General features: G+C 48.7%; 1 protein-coding gene across 1 annotated transcript in view; it reads left to right on the top strand.

Annotated features, from left to right (window-relative positions):
• The first annotated feature begins 2,219 nt into the window (after positions 1–2,219).
• Kcng3 (potassium voltage-gated channel modifier subfamily G member 3) overlaps positions 2,220–19,949 on the top strand; it is a 49,663-nt gene continuing 31,933 nt past the window's right edge. Inside the window, 1 exon segment of the mRNA XM_052746417.1 lies at positions 2,220–2,951. Within this exon segment, the coding sequence (XP_052602377.1) occupies positions 2,296–2,951 (656 nt within the window). The 5' untranslated portion in view covers positions 2,220–2,295.

Here is a 19,949-nt window from a genome sequence, read left to right as displayed (position 1 = left end):
AAGCAAGTAACCAACACAATAGCTATTCTGTTGCTTAGGATGCTTTTAGAAAGTATTTTTTAACAACTTCCTGATGAATTTGCTCTTTCTGGTGTGAAGCCAGGCTCTTGGCTGGCTCTCACCTGCTAATTTTTGGTTTCTCTCTCTCATCGCTGTCCTGTGATATATCTATCCATTACTAAGACCTGCTAGATACTGGCCTGGGTTTCTCCTATCTGGCCTTCATTTTTACCGACAGGAGGTTGGGGTTTCTATTCCTGGCTCGCTGAAAGGGTCTTTTCCTTAGTAGAACTCACAGAGCGGGGCATCTTCCTGAACTAAGGCTTTCATGTGGCCACATTTTCGGTCATTAAAGCTTCAGGGATCCCACTGCTGATAGCCCAGGCGTGGGCACAGGTCTCGGAACTCCCATTGTTTCGGCCAGACAAATGCACCAGCTTCCTTTACAGTCGCTCCTGGGAATCCTTCGCCCTTTCTGCCAACTCACCGCCAACACCTCCTTTCCATTCTGTATTGAATTCACTTCCTTCAGGATGTTTTCCTCGCTTAGTAGCTACTTAGCAGATAAACAACTCTGGCTTCTGAGCTTTTAATCACATTAAGTGCTTTAAAAAAAAAAAAAAAAAAAAACTCGTCCGAGTCTAGGGATAAACAGCTTACAGAGATTTTCATTCTCTTAAGAACCACCGAGGCTGACTTTGTCAAGAGGCAGAACTCAAATTTGCAAAAGCGGCTGTGTTTTCCTAAGTATCTACCCGAGAACCAGAGCAAATGGCTCTTTATGGTGACCTCTAGCGGGCGCGGGGCAGTCCTACAAAATTACGAAAAGTGGAGAGGAAAGTAAAACCCTTCCTTCCTCAGGTACTCCGTGGTCGCAGGACTGCATCCCACCCCTCCACCCTCCTTATTTATTTTCTTCTTCCAAGTGTTTGTTTTGCATCCGAATATCGTCTCCCTTACATACAACTCACCTGTCTCTTGCCTTTGACGGGCTGGGCTGCGGGTGTCGGATGTGTGAACTGCTGTTTAAAATAATGCCTGCCAAGTCGAACCCCCGCTCCCCGTGGCTTTGCACAGTGCAGTTGGCTTCACCAAGCTTTAAGACGGTCTCCGCCTTTGGGGGGGCCGGTGCCGCAGCCGCATGGGGGTGCAACGGGGGAGGGGAGGAGTGGACATCGGAGAGAGCATGAAAAGGAGAACGCAAGACCGAGGAGGCAATGAGACATTCTGGTTTTGCCAGTGAAAAGATTCTCTCCAGACTGCCACCCCACTCCACGGGAGGCATCGTGAGAGCGGTGTCGGCGCCCTCTCTGGACCCGAGGCTGGGAAAGAGGGGGAGCGGGTGGGGCGGGTCGGCAGGCCCAGGGAATCGCGCGCGGAGCGGGTGGGGGGGGGGTTGCGGGGTGCGCGGCCGCCTTCGGAGCGCACCGCACGTGGGGCGCCCCACGCGCGGAGAGGGAAGCGCAAAGTCGGCAGGCCAAGCCGCGACTCGGTTGCTTGCTTTAAGAAATCCTTTGGGGCGGCCTTAGGAGCCGACCCCGCTTCCGAACAGTCTCTGGCAATGGCTCATCCAGACGCCGTCTGCTCCCTACTTCAAACCCCGCACCTTGGTCCTCACCTCTGCCCCCCTCCCTCCCGCCCCTCCCTTCGGGGACGGTTTAAAGGAGCCGGGGTGGAGGGAGGAAGTGTGCGGGTCATCCCGATGGCCCCGGGGGCTTCCCGCAGCTAGCATCAACGCCCCGCGCAGCCCTCCCGGCCACTGCGGGCGGGGGCGCACGGCGTCACGAGGCGGGGAGCCCGAGGTCCGGGGCGGGGCGCCGGGGAATCCCAGCCCGAGCGAGCCGGGAGGTGCGGGCGGGCGCGGGCGGGCAGGAGGTGCGCGCGGAGGGAGCGGAGCGCGCCGAGCCGGCGGGCGAGGAGGAGGACGGCGAGGGAGGACGGCGAGGGAGGCCCCGCCCCCGCCTCCCGGAGCCCGCTCCCCGCCGCTGCCGCCGAGCCCGCTCACTTTGCCTCTGGCTTCTGGACGGCGGCCGGGCTGCGTGCACCGGGGACCGGTGGAGCCCTGCCCACGGCGCCTCGGCTAACGCGCGCCCTCCGGGAGGCCGGCACCACCTGGAGCCGCGGACACCCACCCGGACTCCGAAGGGCGAACCCGGGAGCGCGGGGCGGCAGCGGCACTGACACCGCGGAGGGGAACCCAGGCGGCGCGGGGCGCGAGCCCCCGGGGGAGCGCGGGCCCCGACGGCGCGGCCACCCCGTGCGCGCGGTGGCCAGGCCCCCCCGGGGCGGCCAGCCATGACCTTCGTGCGCGGCGGGGCGGCCTCGGTGGTGCTGAACGTGGGCGGCGCCCGGTACTCGCTGTCCCGGGAGCTGCTCAAGGACTTCCCGCTGCGCCGCGTGAGCCGGCTGCACGGCTGCCGCTCGGAGCGCGACGTGCTCGAGGTGTGCGACGACTACGACCGGGAGCGCAACGAGTACTTCTTCGACCGGCACTCGGAGGCCTTCGGCTTCATCCTGCTGTACGTGCGCGGCCACGGCAAGCTGCGCTTCGCGCCGCGGATGTGCGAGCTCTCCTTTTACAACGAGATGATCTACTGGGGCCTGGAGGGCGCGCACCTGGAGTACTGCTGCCAGCGCCGCCTAGACGACCGCATGTCCGACACCCACACCTTCCACGCGGCAGACGAGCTGGGCCGCGAGCAGGCTCGCCCTGCCGGGCCCGAGGCGGCTCCCTCCCGGCGCTGGCTGGAGCGCATGAGGCGGACCTTCGAGGAGCCCACGTCGTCGCTGGCCGCGCAGATCCTGGCCAGCGTGTCCGTGGTGTTCGTGATCGTGTCCATGGTGGTGCTGTGCGCCAGCACGCTGCCCGACTGGCGCGCGGCGGCCGCCGACAATCGCAGCCTGGATGACCGGAGCAGGTACTCCGCCGTCCCTGGGAGGGAGCCCTCCGGGTAGGACGCACTGCTTCTCTGCCCGTCCAGTCCGTCCGTCCCGTCCCGTTCCGTCCGTCCGTCCATCCGTCCATCCGTGGCGTCCGTCCGTCCAGTCTCCGTCCTGTCTGCCTGGTGGCCCTGCCAGGCTTGTTCCTGTCCCACGAGGCCCCTGGCGCGCCAACCCAGGGATGTGTGGGTCCCCAACCCCGCCCCTCTTTCCCAGGCACAGCCAGCCAGTGTGCGTGGGCCTCACCTTTTAGGATAAAACCCCCAGGCTTTGTAGTTTAATTCTAAGCAAATAGCAATCTTCTAACTAGATTTCTCTAAACTTTTATTGCTAATATACAATAATTTACACGACAATTCAATTTGAGCTAAGAGCACTTTGAAATGTGTGCCAATACGGGTGGTGTTTGAAAAGATGATGATGTCTCGTTCCGTAGAAATGTGGTCTGCTGCACACTGCCCACACATTCTGCACACCCTGCCCCTGGCATAATGTGTGCTGGGATGGAATTGCCGTATTATAAAGGAGGCTAATTTAGCGTTAGACTCTGAATAATGGATGTCGGTGCCCTTTTCTTCTCTCTTTTCCGACCAAGTACGGGCCTAGCACATTCCTGTCCACTGTGTGGTATTAAAGATTTACGGTTTCGTGCAGAGGGTCTTCAGTGTGGGGAAGAAAACACCAACAACTATTACCATGGGAGAGAAGAAAAATTGAAACTTCTCCAAACCCAGGAACAAGATTCGGTAGTTAAAGTGTTCCCCCCCCACCCCCTCCCCCACCCCCACCCTCCTTTACTAGGATGAAAGGAAAACACTTGAATCTTTCCTGGGTTCCTACTTACCTCTTAATGGCGATAACACTTTTCTGTTTTTAGAACAAGTGAGTTTATTTTGCATATTTGGTGGGAGGAATAAGCAGAACTAAAGTTGGACTTTGAGAGGAGACAGCCATTTTGGGCATAAAACCCAAACTGTGTAATCTCTTTTACCCTTTGTTGGGTAGCTCTTTGGAGAGTTCCCTCTCTCCAGTCACTTTCTGTTTTAATTCTTCTTCTCGCCATTCACTTTCAAGTCAAGATTGCACCCTGTAATCTTTTCCTGATGGGCTTGGGTACGCTTCGGGATGGCGGTGTTTGTTGGTACGACAGTGGATTGCTCCCACAGAATATTTATTCTTCCTCTAGGGAGTAAAGATTTCTGTATCAATCTTAGGAGTAAATACAGTGGACTAGTAGCAGCCCCCATGACCAGTATGCCACCTTGGTGTGAAATCCAAGATCTGTGCTTGGAAAAGAAATACATCAGGGAACTCATTGTAATGTTTTGGTGTGTTCGGTTATGGTGCTCTCGTGAGGCAACACGGTTTTACGTTTTCACTTCACAGATGGGAACTACTTCCCTGGTGCCCCAATCATGCAATGAAATTAACTTCTATATATAAATAAAGGGACCTTGATTTTTCTTGGGGCGGGGGAGAGAGGATCACAGAAAAATGAGCCACGAGTGGACCGGCTTTGAAATGGTTCATCAGTAGATGTCGAATTCGAAGGCTAGTGATGGACCGAGCTCATTAGCAAAGGAAACGGGAGGGTTTGTCTGAGAAGTACAGATTCTGAGGAAGATGACCACAGGGAGAGGAGTCAGCAAGAACAGGGAACTGAGTGAGTGATACTTTTGTTTTGAAGGACGGAAGGCGTTTGGGGAGAAAGATCATTCATGTAAAGCATTAGGATGAATACTGATTTTAGATAAAAAGAGAAACCAGAAAGAGAAGAGGCAGAGATGAGAGAGAGAGAGAGAGAGAGAGAGAGAGAGAGAGAGAGAGAGAGAGGAGCTGCCAAGGAGGGGAAGAAAATGGAGTAAGGCTTCGTTTGTGTATACGTATCTTAAAAGTATGTATGTAATTATTCAAGTCAAACTGTTTCCTAGATACACAGATATTTCAGGCAAATGCATGTTTTTCTTGGCTTAATGGCCCAGTTTGAAGCTTCTCTCTCTGAGTGTAGGTATAAGAAAGCCAGTGTCTGTAATCCCAGACATGCTGGAGGACAGCCAAATGAGGATGTTGTCCATTGCCCAGGAAGCCCCTCACTGACGTCTCCTCAGCTGGCATGTTAGAGTCCCTCGGTCCCTGCCAGCCTGTGGCAGCTAAAATGAGTCCTTTGACCAGGAATCCGCTGAATAAAGCCAAAGTCCCCTCCGTCTATCCTCTCGGACACTTGACACTAACTGTCACCTGCTAAGCAAGTGTCCAGCCACTTAGTTATGTCCCAGCCTCACAACTCACCAGTCTTGTTTCATCTCAACACACATTTGTGTCCTTCCTGAGTGTGCCCTTCTTCTACTCACTGAAGCTGTTCCAAATGCTGTTAACTTTTCTTGTAAAGAGAAGTTGATGTAGGACTCAGAGGCACAGTGGGTTTCTAAGAGTCGAGGTCTTCCGAGAAAGCCTTCAAGGTCACGGAGGGTGGAAACAGACTATCCTCGAAAGGTTGTGCACTGTCCAACACTGGCAGGGGGGGGGGGGGCGTCACTTACATAAACTGGTTTATGCAACCTGCACCATCCTGGGTCTTGCTTAAGAACAAAATAGAGTTTTCCAGCAAAAGGAACAGCGTGGGCATAGGCATGAAACTTGTATGTTATGTTTAGGGAGTGCGAATCCGGTGATAGAGTGTGAGGTGGCTGGAGAGCATATACGAATAATGGGAAGAACCCTTTAGTTTGCAGCCATGGCTACCTATTGGCTGGTTTGTATCATTTGTGCTGAGGAACTTGTTCATAGAAAGCAGAGAATGTGTTAGGTGCGGACCATGCTCGGAGAGGGAGGAGATTGGACACAGGAAAGATGACTGGGCACGGAGGCACACAGCTCTTACTGTCCCACTCATGTTCAGTGCAGGAGGGTCAAGAGTTGGAGCCTGTGCCCCAACGAAGCGAGACCCTGTCCCCCAAAAGAAGCAAGGGCTGGGGATGTTAGCTCAGTACTAAACTACCTGCGCAAAAGCCCCTGGGTTTGAGTCCCAGCCCTGCAAAAAACAGAGAAGAGTTGGGAGGTCTTTGCGTGGGGTCTGAGAGCTCATATTGCTTTGGGCTTGTGAGAATAGAGTCTACATGACAACTCTGGTCTGTGCTAGGAAGAGCTGAAATTCCTCCAGAGCCTTGCGAAGATGAGAGCTGTAGGGTCTGACCAGGCCGACTTCCAGGAGCTGGGAACACTCAGTACCACTCACAGGCTCCGTCGGTCTGGCCAGCCCTGCCTATTTGTCCCCAGGCCACCTCTGTGCCCCCTCACCGTGCAGCTCCTAACCTAGTGAAACGATCATTCAAGCCCAGCTCAGGTTCTCCTCGAAGCCTTCATGGGCCGCCCTCGTAAATGCGGTATTTCCTCCCCACCTTGAGGGGTTGCTGGTTTGTGCTCTTCCTGTGTCATTTGTCATGGCCTTCCTAGATGGCGTTTCCTCATAAACACACCGTAGCTCCTGTACTGGGTTTGAAGAAAAGCCCTTAAAGGCAGATCAACTCATTCACACCCCGCCTCACATACATGCCGCCATTTTATTTTTTGAGTCCATCTTATGGGACTCGACCTGACGGTTTTCCTGCCTCGGCCTTCTTAGTACTGAGATCACAGGTGTGTACTACTACATGTCAGCTTGAAACATACTTCCCCTCCCTTTGGGCGCTTGGGGGTAGGTGGGTGTTGAGACAGCATCTCATACGGCCCAGGGTGGCTTGAGATTCAGTTGTGTCCAAGGATAACCTTGAGTGGTGCATTCTCCTGCTTAACGTTACCTCCCACATGCTAGGATTACAGGAGCGGGGTGTGTGGAATGTGCACACACACAGAGGTGTGTGTGTGTGTGTGTGTGTGTGTGTGTGTACAGGTACATGCACATACAGAGACCATAAGTTGGTATCAGATGCCTTCTTAGGTCACTTTCTACCTTATTATTTGAGACGGGGTCTCTCTCACTGAACCTAGAGCTGATGGATTCCACTAGGCTGCCTGACTGGCCAGCAAGCTTCAGGGACCTCCCTGTCCAGTGTTGGGATTACAGACGTGGCCTGCCATGTCCTGCTTTTATGTGGATGCTGGGGATCTGAAGTCAGGTACCTTAACTGAGCCATCTCTCCAGATTGGCATACATCTTTTGTTACAGTCTGTCTGAGTTAGGGTTTCTGTTGCTGCGAAAAGACACCGTGACCACGGCAACTCTTATAACATTTAGTTGGGGTGACTTACATTTTCAGAGGTTCAGTCCATTATCATCATGGTGCAACGTGGTGGTGTGCAGACAGACCTGGTGCTGGAGCTGAGAGTCCCACATCTTGATATGCAGGCAACAGGAAGTGGTCTGAGACACTGGGCGTGGCTTGAGCATATACAAGACCTTAAAACCCACCTTCATAGTGAAACACTTCTTCCAACAAGGCCATACCTACCCCAACAAAGCCACACCTCCTAAGAGTGCCACTCCCCTTGGGGGCCATTTTCTTTCAAACCACCACACAGTTTAAAGAGCCGTTAGGGGTAAAGTTCTGGATTTTGCTCTTTAGGAATTGAAATACTTTATTCTCTAAGACCCTCGTTAAAAGACAACCACCATTGCCTAATGTTCTAACAGAACACTGCCTGGTGTTCTAGCAGATTTTTGCTGCTTATTGAGGAAAAAATAGATCATAGTTGAAAAATTATCATGAGGCCGGGTGTGGACCAGCCTGAGCTACATAGTGCAACCTCTTCTGAGGGTGTGTGTGTGGGGGGATTCTGAACATTCATCACCTGGTAAGTTTCTGTGACTGTGGTAGTCTGTGTGGGTGCACAAGCTTATCAGGTGGGGTTCCTGCTCTTTTGGAGTGTTCTAACTTGATGATAGTGGGGTGGGGAGACAGAAAACACAGTCAACAAATACATAAGAATTTCAGATTGCGCTGGGTCGTGGTGGCACACGCCTTTAATCCCAGCACTCGGGAAGCAGAGGCAGGCAGATCTCTGTGAGTTCGAGGCCAGCCTGGTCTACAGAGCAAGATCCAGGACAGGCTCCAAAGCTATACAGAGAAACCCTGTCTCAAAAAGCCCAAAAAAAAAAAAAAAAGAATTTCAGATTGCAAAGGGGACATTGGATATGAGAGAGCTAGCTGTGGGAAACTCAAGGGAAGGGTGTTCAGGGGAGGAAGAACAGTAAATGCAGAAGTTTTGAGAAGGCAGTGGGTCCAGCTTAAGAAGCCCATCTGGTGGGCTAGAATTTATTCCCAAGACAATTATGTGGAAGACGTTGACAAGAGAGCTGAGGAACCCACCCCCCCATGGGAGGAGTTTGCATTTTCTTTCAAGCATGACACAAGCTTTGGAAGGTTTTTTTTTTTAATGATTTATTTATTTTTATTTTATGTACATTGATGTTTTACCTGCACGTATGTCTGTGTGAGGGTGTCAGATCCCCTGGAACTGGAATTACAGACAGATGTGAGCCGCCATGTGGGTGCTGGGAATTGAACCCAGATCCTCTGGAAGAGCAGCCAGTGCTCTTAATTGCTAAGCCATATCTCCAGACACAATTCTGTGTTTTGCTGTTGTTTAGATTTATTTTTATTTTTATTTATTTTTTTATATATGTTTTGCCTTCATATATATCTGTGTACCACATGCATGCCTGGTGTCTGTGGAAGTCAGAAGAGGACCTGAGATCCCCTAGAACTGGAACTATGGATGGTTGTGAACTACCAGGTGGGTTCTGGGAATCGAAGCCAGGTCCTCTTTTAAGACCAAGTGTTCTTAACCACTAAGTCATCTCTCCAGCCCCCTGGAGGTTTTTAAAGAAATTATATATATTCTGATGTCACACACACACACACACACACACACACACACACACACACACACACACACTGTGATTAAGCCAAGGCCTCGTGCATGTTGGCAGGCACCTGCTAAGCCATGTTCCCAGCCCCTTGGGGATCAGTGACAGTCAGGTAGGAAGGTGAGCCTCGGCCTAGGGGCACAGCTGTGGAGAAGGGGAAAAGAGATTGGACTTAGGCCAGTGATGGGTTCCATTTTACAGCATCTCCTAGAACAGGTGTGTTGGCTTCCCATCACTGAGAAAATCCCCGAGAGCAGTAACTTGAAAGGAAGCATGGTTTAGCTTGACTTATGGCTTCCAGGATTCAAGCCGTGGACTTTTGGTCCTGTGGCTTTGGGACTGTTGTGCAGCCCTCATGGCTGAAGCCCAAGGCATGGGACAGTGCTCATCTCACGTCCGGGAAGCAAAGGGAATCGGAAGCTGTAGGTTTTTGTTTTTTGGTTTTTTTAAATTTTCGTTTTGTTTTGTTTTTAACTCCTTACTCTTTGGGGGCCCGCCACCCAGCTCCCAGATAAATACACGGAGACTTATTCTTTCTTTGAATGCCTGGCCTTAGCTTGGCTTGTTTCTTGCCAGCTTTTCTAACTTAAATTATTCAGTTTCTCTTTAACTGTGTTTTACCTCTGGGCTTCTTACCTTTCTTTATTCTATATATCTTTCTTTCCTTCTTACTCCATGACTGGTTGTGTGGCTGGTCCCTGGCGTCCTCTCTTTCTCCTTTTCTAGCTCCTCTCTTCTCGAGATTTCCCCTCCTACTGATTCTCTCTGCCTGCCAGCCCCTCCTGTTTCTTCTGCCTGGCTGTCGGCCATTCCATCTCTTTATTTGAACCATCAGGTGTTTTAGACAGGCACAGTAACACAGCTTCACAGAGTTAAACAAATGCAGCATAAAAAGAATGCAACACATCTTTGCATCACTAAACAAATATCCCAAGAGCATAAACAAATGTAGCACATCTTCAACTAATATTCCACAACAGGGAGGGGTCAGGGTCCCAATATCCCATCTAGGATACCATCCCAGTGGCCTGATTCCTTTCTACTGTTAGGCCCCCACCTCCTAACAGTTACCAAGAGTCCTTCAGGACCTGGCCTGGGGGACCTTCATTATGTAAGGGTTCACTGGACTAGGAGGGTGTGAGACATAACCGAGTGAGTTGTCCTCAGACCTGCAGGCATCACGATGCCCCTGGCTCGACCACTTCAGCCCACACATACTGAGCACTGAATACAGTTCTTTTCTATGGGGCCTGCTTCCTCTTTGGGGGTGTTGTGAGGAGGACCCCAGAGGGTTGATGAGAAAGGAGTCAGAGAACATTCCCCATGCCGTATGACTGAAGCCATCTCGGTGAGAGGACTGTGACGTCATCTTAGTTAAAATCTGTAGTGAATGTACTTACAGACCCCCAGATAAACAAATGTGACTAATTAATCTTTGGGCGAGCGTGTTCTTGCTTTATCTGAGTGATGAGATAAAGTAGATTCTCCAGGCAGTTTTGCCTTTTAGCTATGGTTGAGTCTCATCCTGCCAGAAGAGATTCCTGGTTCTTTTTGGCACTGTAGCATATAGACAAGTTACCTCGTAAGATTACTAAGCATCAGCCTGGTGTGGCGGCACATGTCCACAATCCCAACACTTAAGTGAGCTGAAGTCTGGAGACTGCAAATTTGAGACCACCCTGAGCTACGTAGTGAGACCCTGTGCTGGAGAGATGGCTCGGTGGTTAAGAGCACTTGGTACTCTTGAAGAGGACCTGGTTCTGTTCCCAGCACCCACATGGCAGCTTGCAGACATCTGCAACTCCAGTTCCGGGGGGGTGGGGGTGGGGCCTCTGATGCCCTCTTTTGGCCCCTGAGGGTACTGCATGTATGTAGAACACAGGCATACATGTAGGCAAAAACACTCATAGACATAAAAGTAAATAAATCGCTGGGCGGTGGTGGCACAGGCCTTTAATCCCAGCACTCGGGAGGCAGAGGCAGGCGGATCTCTGTGAGTTCGAGGCCAGCCTGGTCTACAGAGTCAGTTCCAGGACAGGCACCAAAACTACACAGAGAAACCCTGTCTCGAAAGAAAAAAAAAAAAAGTAAATAAATCCCTTTTAAGAAATAAAAAAAAAAAAACTAAACATGGGAGCCTGTTTTATAAAAATGTACCCTCTGATAGCTGCCTGTGTGAAGGTCTGACTTCTGGCAGGCAGGTCCGGTATAATAGCTCTGTCTGATCGTTTTATCTGTGGACTTGGGTCCTCTCTCTCCATCAGTCTCCCTCCGTAGACGAGTTCTGAGTTTTTAATCAGTCCGGCATGCAAAGCCTTTTGGTAATTTTGATCTGTTCTTCCTTTGCTTCTTTGTTACGGTTGGTTCATGTGGGGATTTTGATCTTTAATTTGTATCACTTTGTCGTGGGGCTAAGAATTTGAGGAGATTGTAAAATGTTTTAACTTTTCTTGTGTTACTTTAAGCCCCTGTTAAGAGAATTTCGGAAGTCAGAACGCAGCACCAAGGTGATGGAAATTTAAAAATCAATTGTGTTATTTCCACTGCCTTTGTGTTCGATATTACATAAACCCAATGGGCTTTGGAGTGTGTTAAAAATAAGAGCACTGTTTGAAATTGCAGAGGAAAGGTCCACGGGCTTTCACTCGGTAGATAAGGTGGTGATTTGCACAAGTTGGTAATTAATAGATCGCTGATAAGATTGGACGTAACCCAGGACCTCAGTTAAACCCTGTTCTTTCACCCTGAACTTTTAAGTGTGGGGAGGGTTTTTATGTCTGCTACCAGTTTTCTGGTTCTGTGAAAGGTTTATTTTGTCAATGCCTTTTTTTTTTTCTAATATAGGGCTTTTTTTTCTCATTTTGATGAGCAAGTCATTTTAAATGCTCTTCTTATTTATCTATTCTTAATGAAAACCTCACCGAGTGTCTTTGCGGGGGTGGGGGGGGGTTGCTGGGGGGGGGGTAGAGTGTCAAGCACTAGCATGCCCCGCTCTCCTCACGCCCTGTGCAGTTCCTGGGTCCCTTTCTTGGCCTTTCATGTAGGCCAGGCTGGCTTTCAGCTTGCTCTGTAGCTGAGGATGACCTTGAACTCCTGATCCTCCTGCTCCATTTCCAGTAGCTGCGTATTCTTTCAGGAATGTTCCGTGCACTATCCACGTAGACATGCACACATACATGCAAACACATGTGTAGATAAGAGTGTACATTATACAATATGTTAAAAATATGTATAACTGGGGTTACTCTATAAGCTTGTTCAGTAGTTTACCTTAAAGTTTTTTTTTAAGTGTGTGTGTGTGTGTGTGTGTGTGTGTGTGTGTGTGTCTGTGTGTGTGTGTGTCTGTGTATAGGTATGGGTATGCACATGCATCTGCAGAGGCCAGAAACACCAGATCCCCGGAACTAGAGTTACAGGTGGTTGTGAGCTGACTAACATGGGTTTAGGGAATAAGCACGGGGCCTTTGCAGGAGCAGTACACACCCGTAATTGCTGAGCCATCTCTTTGCCTCCCAGGAATTTGCTCTTGTCACTTAACAGTGCATCTTGGGACTCTTTCCATGTCAGTTCATTTTTGCCTCTTCTTCCCTTTCTTTCTTAAGAGAATCTGGCAGTCAAGCCTAGATTTCAGTTGGCCCTGAAATCCTGATCACCTGCCTGTCTAGTACTGGGGTTATAGGTGTACAACACCGTGCCTGGTACTCTTGTTCTTTTTGATACCTGTCTAGTATTCCAGTGTATGAGTAAGCCATGATTCATTTAGCGAGCATATGTCTGGGACTGTTTTCGACACGATGATTTCAGTCACATGGTGTGGAAAATGGCCTCTGACTCTCCACTCACCAACCGCTGCCTGGGGTTCACCCTGCTAGACACTTCTCATGACACCTTAACATGGGAGGCAGTGGTCGTAGGAGAGAATTGTATTCACTGTTCGATGAGTGCACAAGTCAGAAGGACCCCTGATACTCATGGGCCTGAAGACAACTTCACCAGGTAATGGGAAGTAATAGCTATAATAGCGTGTGTGTGTGTGTGTGTGTGTGTGTGTGTGTGTGTGTGTGTGTACCAAAGCCTTAAGTAGATTTTAAACTTTCTTGACTTTATTATTCCAATTCTTTTGGTTTTTTGTTTGTTTGTTTGTTTGTGTTTTGTTTTCCAAGACAGGGTTTCTCTGTGTAGTCCTGGAAGTGCTGGAGCTAGCTCGGTAGATCAGGCTGGCCTCAAACTCACTATTTTTCCAATTCTTAGGCCATGTCTTATTGTCTTACCTCTCTCTGTCTCTCTCTGACACACAGGAATGGATGACTGAATGATCATTGTTTTCTACTGTATGGATTGAACCCATGCATAGGCAAGTGGCAGTCCATACTATTTTAATCCTATGGTTTGGTTGTGAGCTTATAGAAGTAAAAAATATGCTGGAATTTTCTGTGCATCCCACCACTCACTGGTTGGATTTTTAAATAGCAAAAGATAAAGAAAAACTAGGTCTCTTGATATATAGACTTGTAAGGCTCAGGCAGGAGTACTGCCTCAAATAAAAGCCTCAAACATTTTTTTTTTTTTTGGTTTTTCGAGACAGGGTTTCTCTGTGTAGCTTTGCGCCTTTCCTGGAACTCACTTGGTAGCCCAGGCTGGCCTCGAACTCACAGAGATCCGCTTGGCTCTGCCTCCCGAGTGCTGGGATTAAAGGCGTGCGCCACCACCGCCCGGCAACCTCAAACATTTTTAAAAACCAAAACCCTGAAGGATTTTGTGACTCGACATTCTGTCTTAGTTCAGGTTTCTATTGCTGTGAAGAGACATGATGACCACGACAACTCTTTTTTTTTTTTTTTTTTTTTTTTGGACAGGGTTTTTTTTTGTGTGTGTAGCTTTGGAGCCTGTCTTGGAACTTGCTCTGTAGACCAGGCTGACCTCGAACTCACAGAGATCCACCTGCCTCTGCCTCCCAAGTGCTGGGATTAAAGGTGTGCACCACCATCACCCGGCAACTCTTACAAGGAAAACATTTAGTTGGGGTGGGTCGCTTATGGTTTCAGAGGTTCAGTCCATTATCATCATTATGGGGAGCATGGCAGATGTGATGCTGGAGTAGTAGCAGAGAGTCCTACATCTTGCAGGCAACAGGAAGTTGACTGAGACAATGAGCAGTATTTTGAGCATAGGAAACCTCAAAACCCACCCACCCCCACAGTGCCACACTTCCTCCAACAAGGCCATGCCCACTCCAACAAAGCCACACCTCCTAATAGCACTTCCTATGAGATTATAGGGACCAATTACATTCAAACTACCACATATTGTATGGTATTCAGATTTCAGTGTCTGTGTCTAAGGTTTTATTGAAAAGCAGCTGTGATGATTCTTTTACTCATTGTCTGGCAGAATCGAGCAGTTGTGGTCATATGGCCTTCAGCAAGGACATGATGGTGCATGCCTATAATAAGCCCAGCACTTGGAGACAAAGGCAAGAGGATCAAGAGTTCAAGTTCGAGGCTAACCTGGGCTCCATGCAACTCTGTCTCAGAAAGCAAGCCCCCAAAGAGGCATTATGTACCTCAAAGCCTGGCTGCCTACAGAGGAAGTTTGCCAGCCCCGGGCCTTCTGAAATGATGGCCTCACTCAGATCTGATGAGTTCACACATTTTGGTAGTTCAGCAGTCTTGACCCCAGGGGCTCACACATGTTAGGCACGGGTTCTACCTTTGAGTTGTATGCCTAAATCTTTTATTTAATTTTTTTTTTTTTTTTAAATTTTGACACAAAATCTTAGTAGGTTACGTCAGCTGGTCTTGGGCTCTGTAAGCCCGCTCAGGACTTGTGAGCATCCAGCCAGCCTCAGCTGGGATGACAGACTTTTGTGACCAGGCCTGACTCAAGCTTGTGTTTTGTCCTCTGTGTCCATCTGAGACTCCTCTGGCTCACTGCTTCCCTGGGCCTGAGTTTCCTAGTTCATAGAAATCCGCATAGCAATGGTACTACCTTTTCGGGTGTCTGAGAGGATGAATGACTTACGGTTGTTTCTAGAGATTCTGGTGTCAGATGTTGCCCTCGGATCCTGCTGAGGCATCCTGACCCACAGATGGTTCTGCTTTCTCCTTACCGGAACTTTTTATACAGTCACAGTTGGGGTGGACTGAGGACTGAGTCTGCGACACACACGTAAATAAGTAGATAAAATTTAAGTTTATGATTTTTTTTTTTGTTTTTTTTGTTTGTTTGTTTGTTTTTGAGACAGGGTTTCTCTGTGTAGCTTTGCGCCTTTCCTGGGACTCACTCTGTAGCCCAGGCTGGCCTCGAACTCACAGAGATCCGCCTGGCTCTGCCTCCCGAGTGCTGGGATTAAAGGCGTGCGCCACCACCGCCCGTAAGTTTATGATTTTTATATGAATGTTAAGTACATATAAGAACAGGAAATTGGGGGCTGGATGGATGGCTCAGAGGTTAAGAGCACCAACTGCTCTTCCAGAGGTCCTGAGTTCAATTCCCAGCACCCACATGGTGGCTCACAACTATCTGTAATGAGATCTGGCACCCGCTTCTGTATACATAATAAATAAATAAATCTTAAAAAAAAAAAAAAGAACAGGAAATTGAACCTGCTGTGGTGATCCACTCCTATACTCTCAAAACTCGGGAGGCTGAGGCAGGAGGATCATGAGTTTGTGGCCAGCCTGGGTAAATAGCAAGACCCTGTTTCAGAAAACAATAAAAGGGGCAGTGGTTTGTATGTATGGTACTCCAGCACTTCCAGAACTACAGTGTTTACTATCTCTGCTTGGTAAGGGAAATCAAGTTCTCATATGCTAACAACCATCCTGTTTATTTTAGGTTTGCCTAATTCATGTGTATGTATTTATTAGTTTGTTTTTTTGTTTTTTGTTTGAGACAGGGTCCCTCTCAGTATGTAGCTCTGGTTGTCCTAGAACTCGCTGTATAAACCAGGCTGATACTGAACTCACAGAGATCCACCTGCCTCCACCTCCCAAGTACTGGGATTAAAGGGTGCACCACTGTGCTTAGCTTCATGCGAGTTGTTTTGTTTTGTTTTTATTTTGAGACAAGGTCTTGCTAAGTTGCCTAGGCTGGCGTGGGAGTTTCTGTGTAGCCCAGGCAGACCATAAAACTTCTCTCTCTCTCCTCTCTGTCTCAAAAATTTTTATTCAGATGTTGAGAATTTCATACACATATACAAGGCATTTTGATCACATTCATCCACCCCTCCCCTCTCCTCATTTATCACATTCCTCTGTCAGGATATTCATGTCTGGGTTCCGTCTCAGAAACCTCAGAGGTTCACCGCGTGGGAGTTGATTGTGAGACGGCAGGGTACAGTACGTGCAGTGAGAGGCTTCACCCTGACTTCAGCTGTCACGTGCCCTGTGCTGGCAAATGGAGAGGGGATGGGGGACCAGAACCTGGATTCATGAACTAGGTCCTGTTAAAACAGGGACAGGCACTTCAGCAACATCTTAGAAGTTGATTTTAGGGCCGTTAAGATGGCTTAGAGCAGTGGTTCTCAACCTTCATAAATGCGATCCTTTAATACAGTTCCTCAGGTGGTGGTGACCCCCGACCATAAAATTATTTTCGTTGCTACCTCATGACTGTAATTTTGCTACTGCTACGAATCATAATGCAAATCTCTGTGTTTTCTGATGGTCTTAGGTGACCCCTGTCAAAGGGCCCTTCATCCCCAAAGGGGATGTCCCGGGCTCTGCCGCTGTGCAATGACACCAGCCCTGGTGTATGTCTTTAAATAATCTGTGCGATGATCCGGGAGGTTGCAGAAGGCACCTCTGTGTGGGGTGACACATTGTGACTGTCTCAAAAGGAGAGTACTTTGCAGGGGGCTGAAGTGGGAGCTGAACTAGCAGCCCCCCCCCCCCCCCACGCTGCTGATATTCTGATATTTTCCATCGATTCAGAGTTGAAGGCATCTCTGAAATGAATCCGGTAAGTCTTGGAGGAGATCAGTGGGCAGTATTTGTTGCTGTTGATAAAATTCAGTCTTGAAGGTCCAGATTAGTAGCTGTAAACTTCCTGGGTGTGGTGATGTGAACCTGTGGTCGGAGGGTTGAGGATTCCAGGCCAGCCTTGGCTACATGGTGTGAGCACATACAGCTCTGTCAGCTTTTTGTAGTCTGCATCACTCAAGCACGTCGGTCCATCCTAAATGACCGATCCCAGATGTCACAAAATTGTGCTGCAAGAGAACCCATCGGGGGTGTCAGAGACACTGGTGCGCTCTCACAACCTCGTCTCAGACAGTTCAGAGGTCGGTGCTGTCTAACCTATGAGAAGACGTCCCCTTTGGAGTTTTGGTATAGTGGCGCCGAAGCCAATGTCTGCAGTTATGTATATGAGAGGGCTAGTAAAATTTCTTCTCCTAAAAAAAAAAAAATTATTAAAGATTTTTTTAAAAATTGGGACCTGGAAAGATGGCTCATTGGTTAAGAGCCCACACTGCTCTTTTAAAGGACCAGAGTTGACTCACGACCACCTGTAACTACAGTTCTGGGGGGCGGGGCGGGGAATGTTCCTAACCTCCATGGGCACCTGCACGCACAGACGTACAAATATACATACAGTTAAAAATAAAATTCAAAAGATGATGTGCGTGTGGATGTGTGTGTATGGGTATGTGCATGTGAGTGCAGGTGCCCATGGGGGCCAGGAGAGGGCGCCAGATGCCCTGGAAACTGGAATTACAGGTAATTGTGAGCTGACGCGTGTGGGTTCTAGGAACTGAACTTGGGTCCCCTGGGAAAGCAGTAAACATGTTAACTGGTGAGCCATCTCTCTATCCCTGTTTTTGTTTACTTCTTGAGGCAAGATCTTCTGGGGTAGCCATGGCTGGTCTGGAACTCAGAGATATTCCTGCCTCTGCCACCTCAGCTCTGGCAAGCACCCCCCTGTCCAGTTGATGTCATGCAGTGTTAGGCAAGTGCTCTACCAACTAAACTACGCTCTCAGACCCTACTTATTACCATTTTAAATGAGCCAACAAATAACTCAAAAATCCCTAACTTATGTCTAACGCAAGTATTGATAGATCAAACCTGTGTGAAACAAAAATGTCCCAAACCCAGCTAAGTCAGTCTCAGTTTTAGTGTGGACATCCAATCCCCTCTTCTGGAAGCTTCGGGAAGTTCCTGCTGTTGCGCTTTTCCTAACAAGCTCTCTGTTCACCCTTCCCAAGATAAAACTATTCGTTCATGGGACCGGAGAGATGGCTCAGAAGCTAAGAGCACTGGCTGCTCTTGCAGAGGACCCAGGTTCGATGCCCAGCACTCACGTGGAGGCTCACAATCATCTGTAACTGTCTTCTGACCTCTGCAGGAAGCAGGCGTGCACAGGGTACACATACATTCATGTAGGCGAAACAACGCATACACGTAAAATAAAATAAACATATTAGAAAAATTAAAAATTAATTTGTGCTAGATGTCGTGATGAGCGCCTTTAGTCCTGTCACTCCAGGCAGGGGCAGTCAGATCTCTGTGAGTTCAAGACCAGCCTACTCTGCATAGGTGAATTCCAGGCCAACCAGGGCCATTCATACAGTGAGACTGTTCGTCAAAAGTCTGTGTGTGTATGTGTTGTGTGTGTGTGTGTGTGTGTGTGTAGGTTAGAGATCAATGTCTCTCTCCACATTATTATTATTACTACTACTATTTATTATTATTATTATTATTATTATTATTATTATTATTATTATTATTAGAGACAGAGCTTCTCACTAATCCTGGAGCTTACCAACTGCCTGGCCTGGCTTCTTCTGTGGGTGTTGGAGACCCAAACTCAGTCCCTCCTTCTTGGGTAGTAAGTTCTTTACCTAATGAACCTTCTCAGTATCTGCTGCCTGGGACTTGGAATGTAGACCAGGCTGGCCTTGAAGTCATAGTGATCCCCCTGCCTCTGCCTCCCAAGGACTGAGATTACAGACGTGTGCCACCATGTCCCCTCCAAACTGGTGCCTTTAAGTAGAAAAGCAAAGTGTGTATATAGCTGAGTAATTTCCTACGTAGTAATTCCTACAGAATGAGAAAATGCATGGTTCTAAAGATGGGCAATAAATCCTCCTGCGAATTAGTTGATTCTCAATCCTTTCTTTGATTTCAACACAAAGAATGGAATAGATTTGACAGAAGATATCATTAGAGTCCATTGTTTTCTTTTCTTTCTTTTTTTTTTTTTTTTCAAATGTAACACCAGGGCAGATGCTCAGTGAGAACATTTGCCTGGCCCCCGGCTTGATTCTCAGCCCTGCAAAACGTGTGCTAAAGTACAAATAATAATTGTGTTTAGAAGGTACCATTGACCTTGTATGTGTTCACCTTATGGAATCATTCTGTTTTTGAGGCAGGGTCTCCCTGTGTACCCCTGGCTGGCCTAGAACTCTTGTGTAGACCAGGCTGCCTTCCAGCTTGCAGAGATCCGCCAGCCCCTTCCTCTAGAGTGCCGGAGACCCCGGCTACCTTGTGGAATCATTCTATCAGGCTAACTAACGTGTCTGTCACCCCATACGCTGGATGTACTTGTCCTTGGTGGTGGGTGAGAACTTTGATGCTCCATTCAATCTCTGTCCGCTAATAAGCAAGCATTTTATTATCTTACTTTTTGAAGTTCGGTTTTAATTTGTCTCACACTGGCCTTGAACTTGCTATGTAACCTGTGATGTCCTTGAACTCCTGATCCTCCTTCCTTAGTCTCTTGGGTGCCTGGGGATGGCAGGCCCTGCTTCGAGCACGCAAGGCGGGCACCCGGCCAATTGAGCTACACCCCCTGCTTTCATTTATCAGTTTAGATAGAAAGGTTTTGTGTTTACAATATGCTATAATTTACATACTTTGTAATTATTTTAACTAAAAAAAAAGTGTCAGGCTAGGGAGATGGCTGAATCTGTAATGCATTTGCTATGTAAGTATGAGGATCTGAGTTTGGATCCCCTGCACCCAGGTAAAACCAGGGTGGGTGGCTGTGAACACCAGTAACTCTAGTGTGCTGGGGTGGGGGGGGCAGAGACAGGAGACTCTGCTGGCTGGTTAGCCCAGTGAAAGACCCTGTCTTAAGGGTGTAAAGCAGGGAGAAATAGAACATGACCTCAGCATCCTCCTGGCCGACACACATGTGT

The sequence above is a fragment of the Peromyscus californicus genome, unplaced genomic scaffold (genome assembly GCF_007827085.1).
Source record: "Peromyscus californicus insignis strain IS unplaced genomic scaffold, ASM782708v3 Scaffold_1__1_contigs__length_55948999, whole genome shotgun sequence".
In the NCBI taxonomy this organism is placed as follows: Eukaryota; Metazoa; Chordata; class Mammalia; order Rodentia; family Cricetidae; genus Peromyscus; species Peromyscus californicus.
Note: the sequence above shows the minus strand (reverse complement) of the source record. Positions and strands in the feature narration are given on the sequence as shown.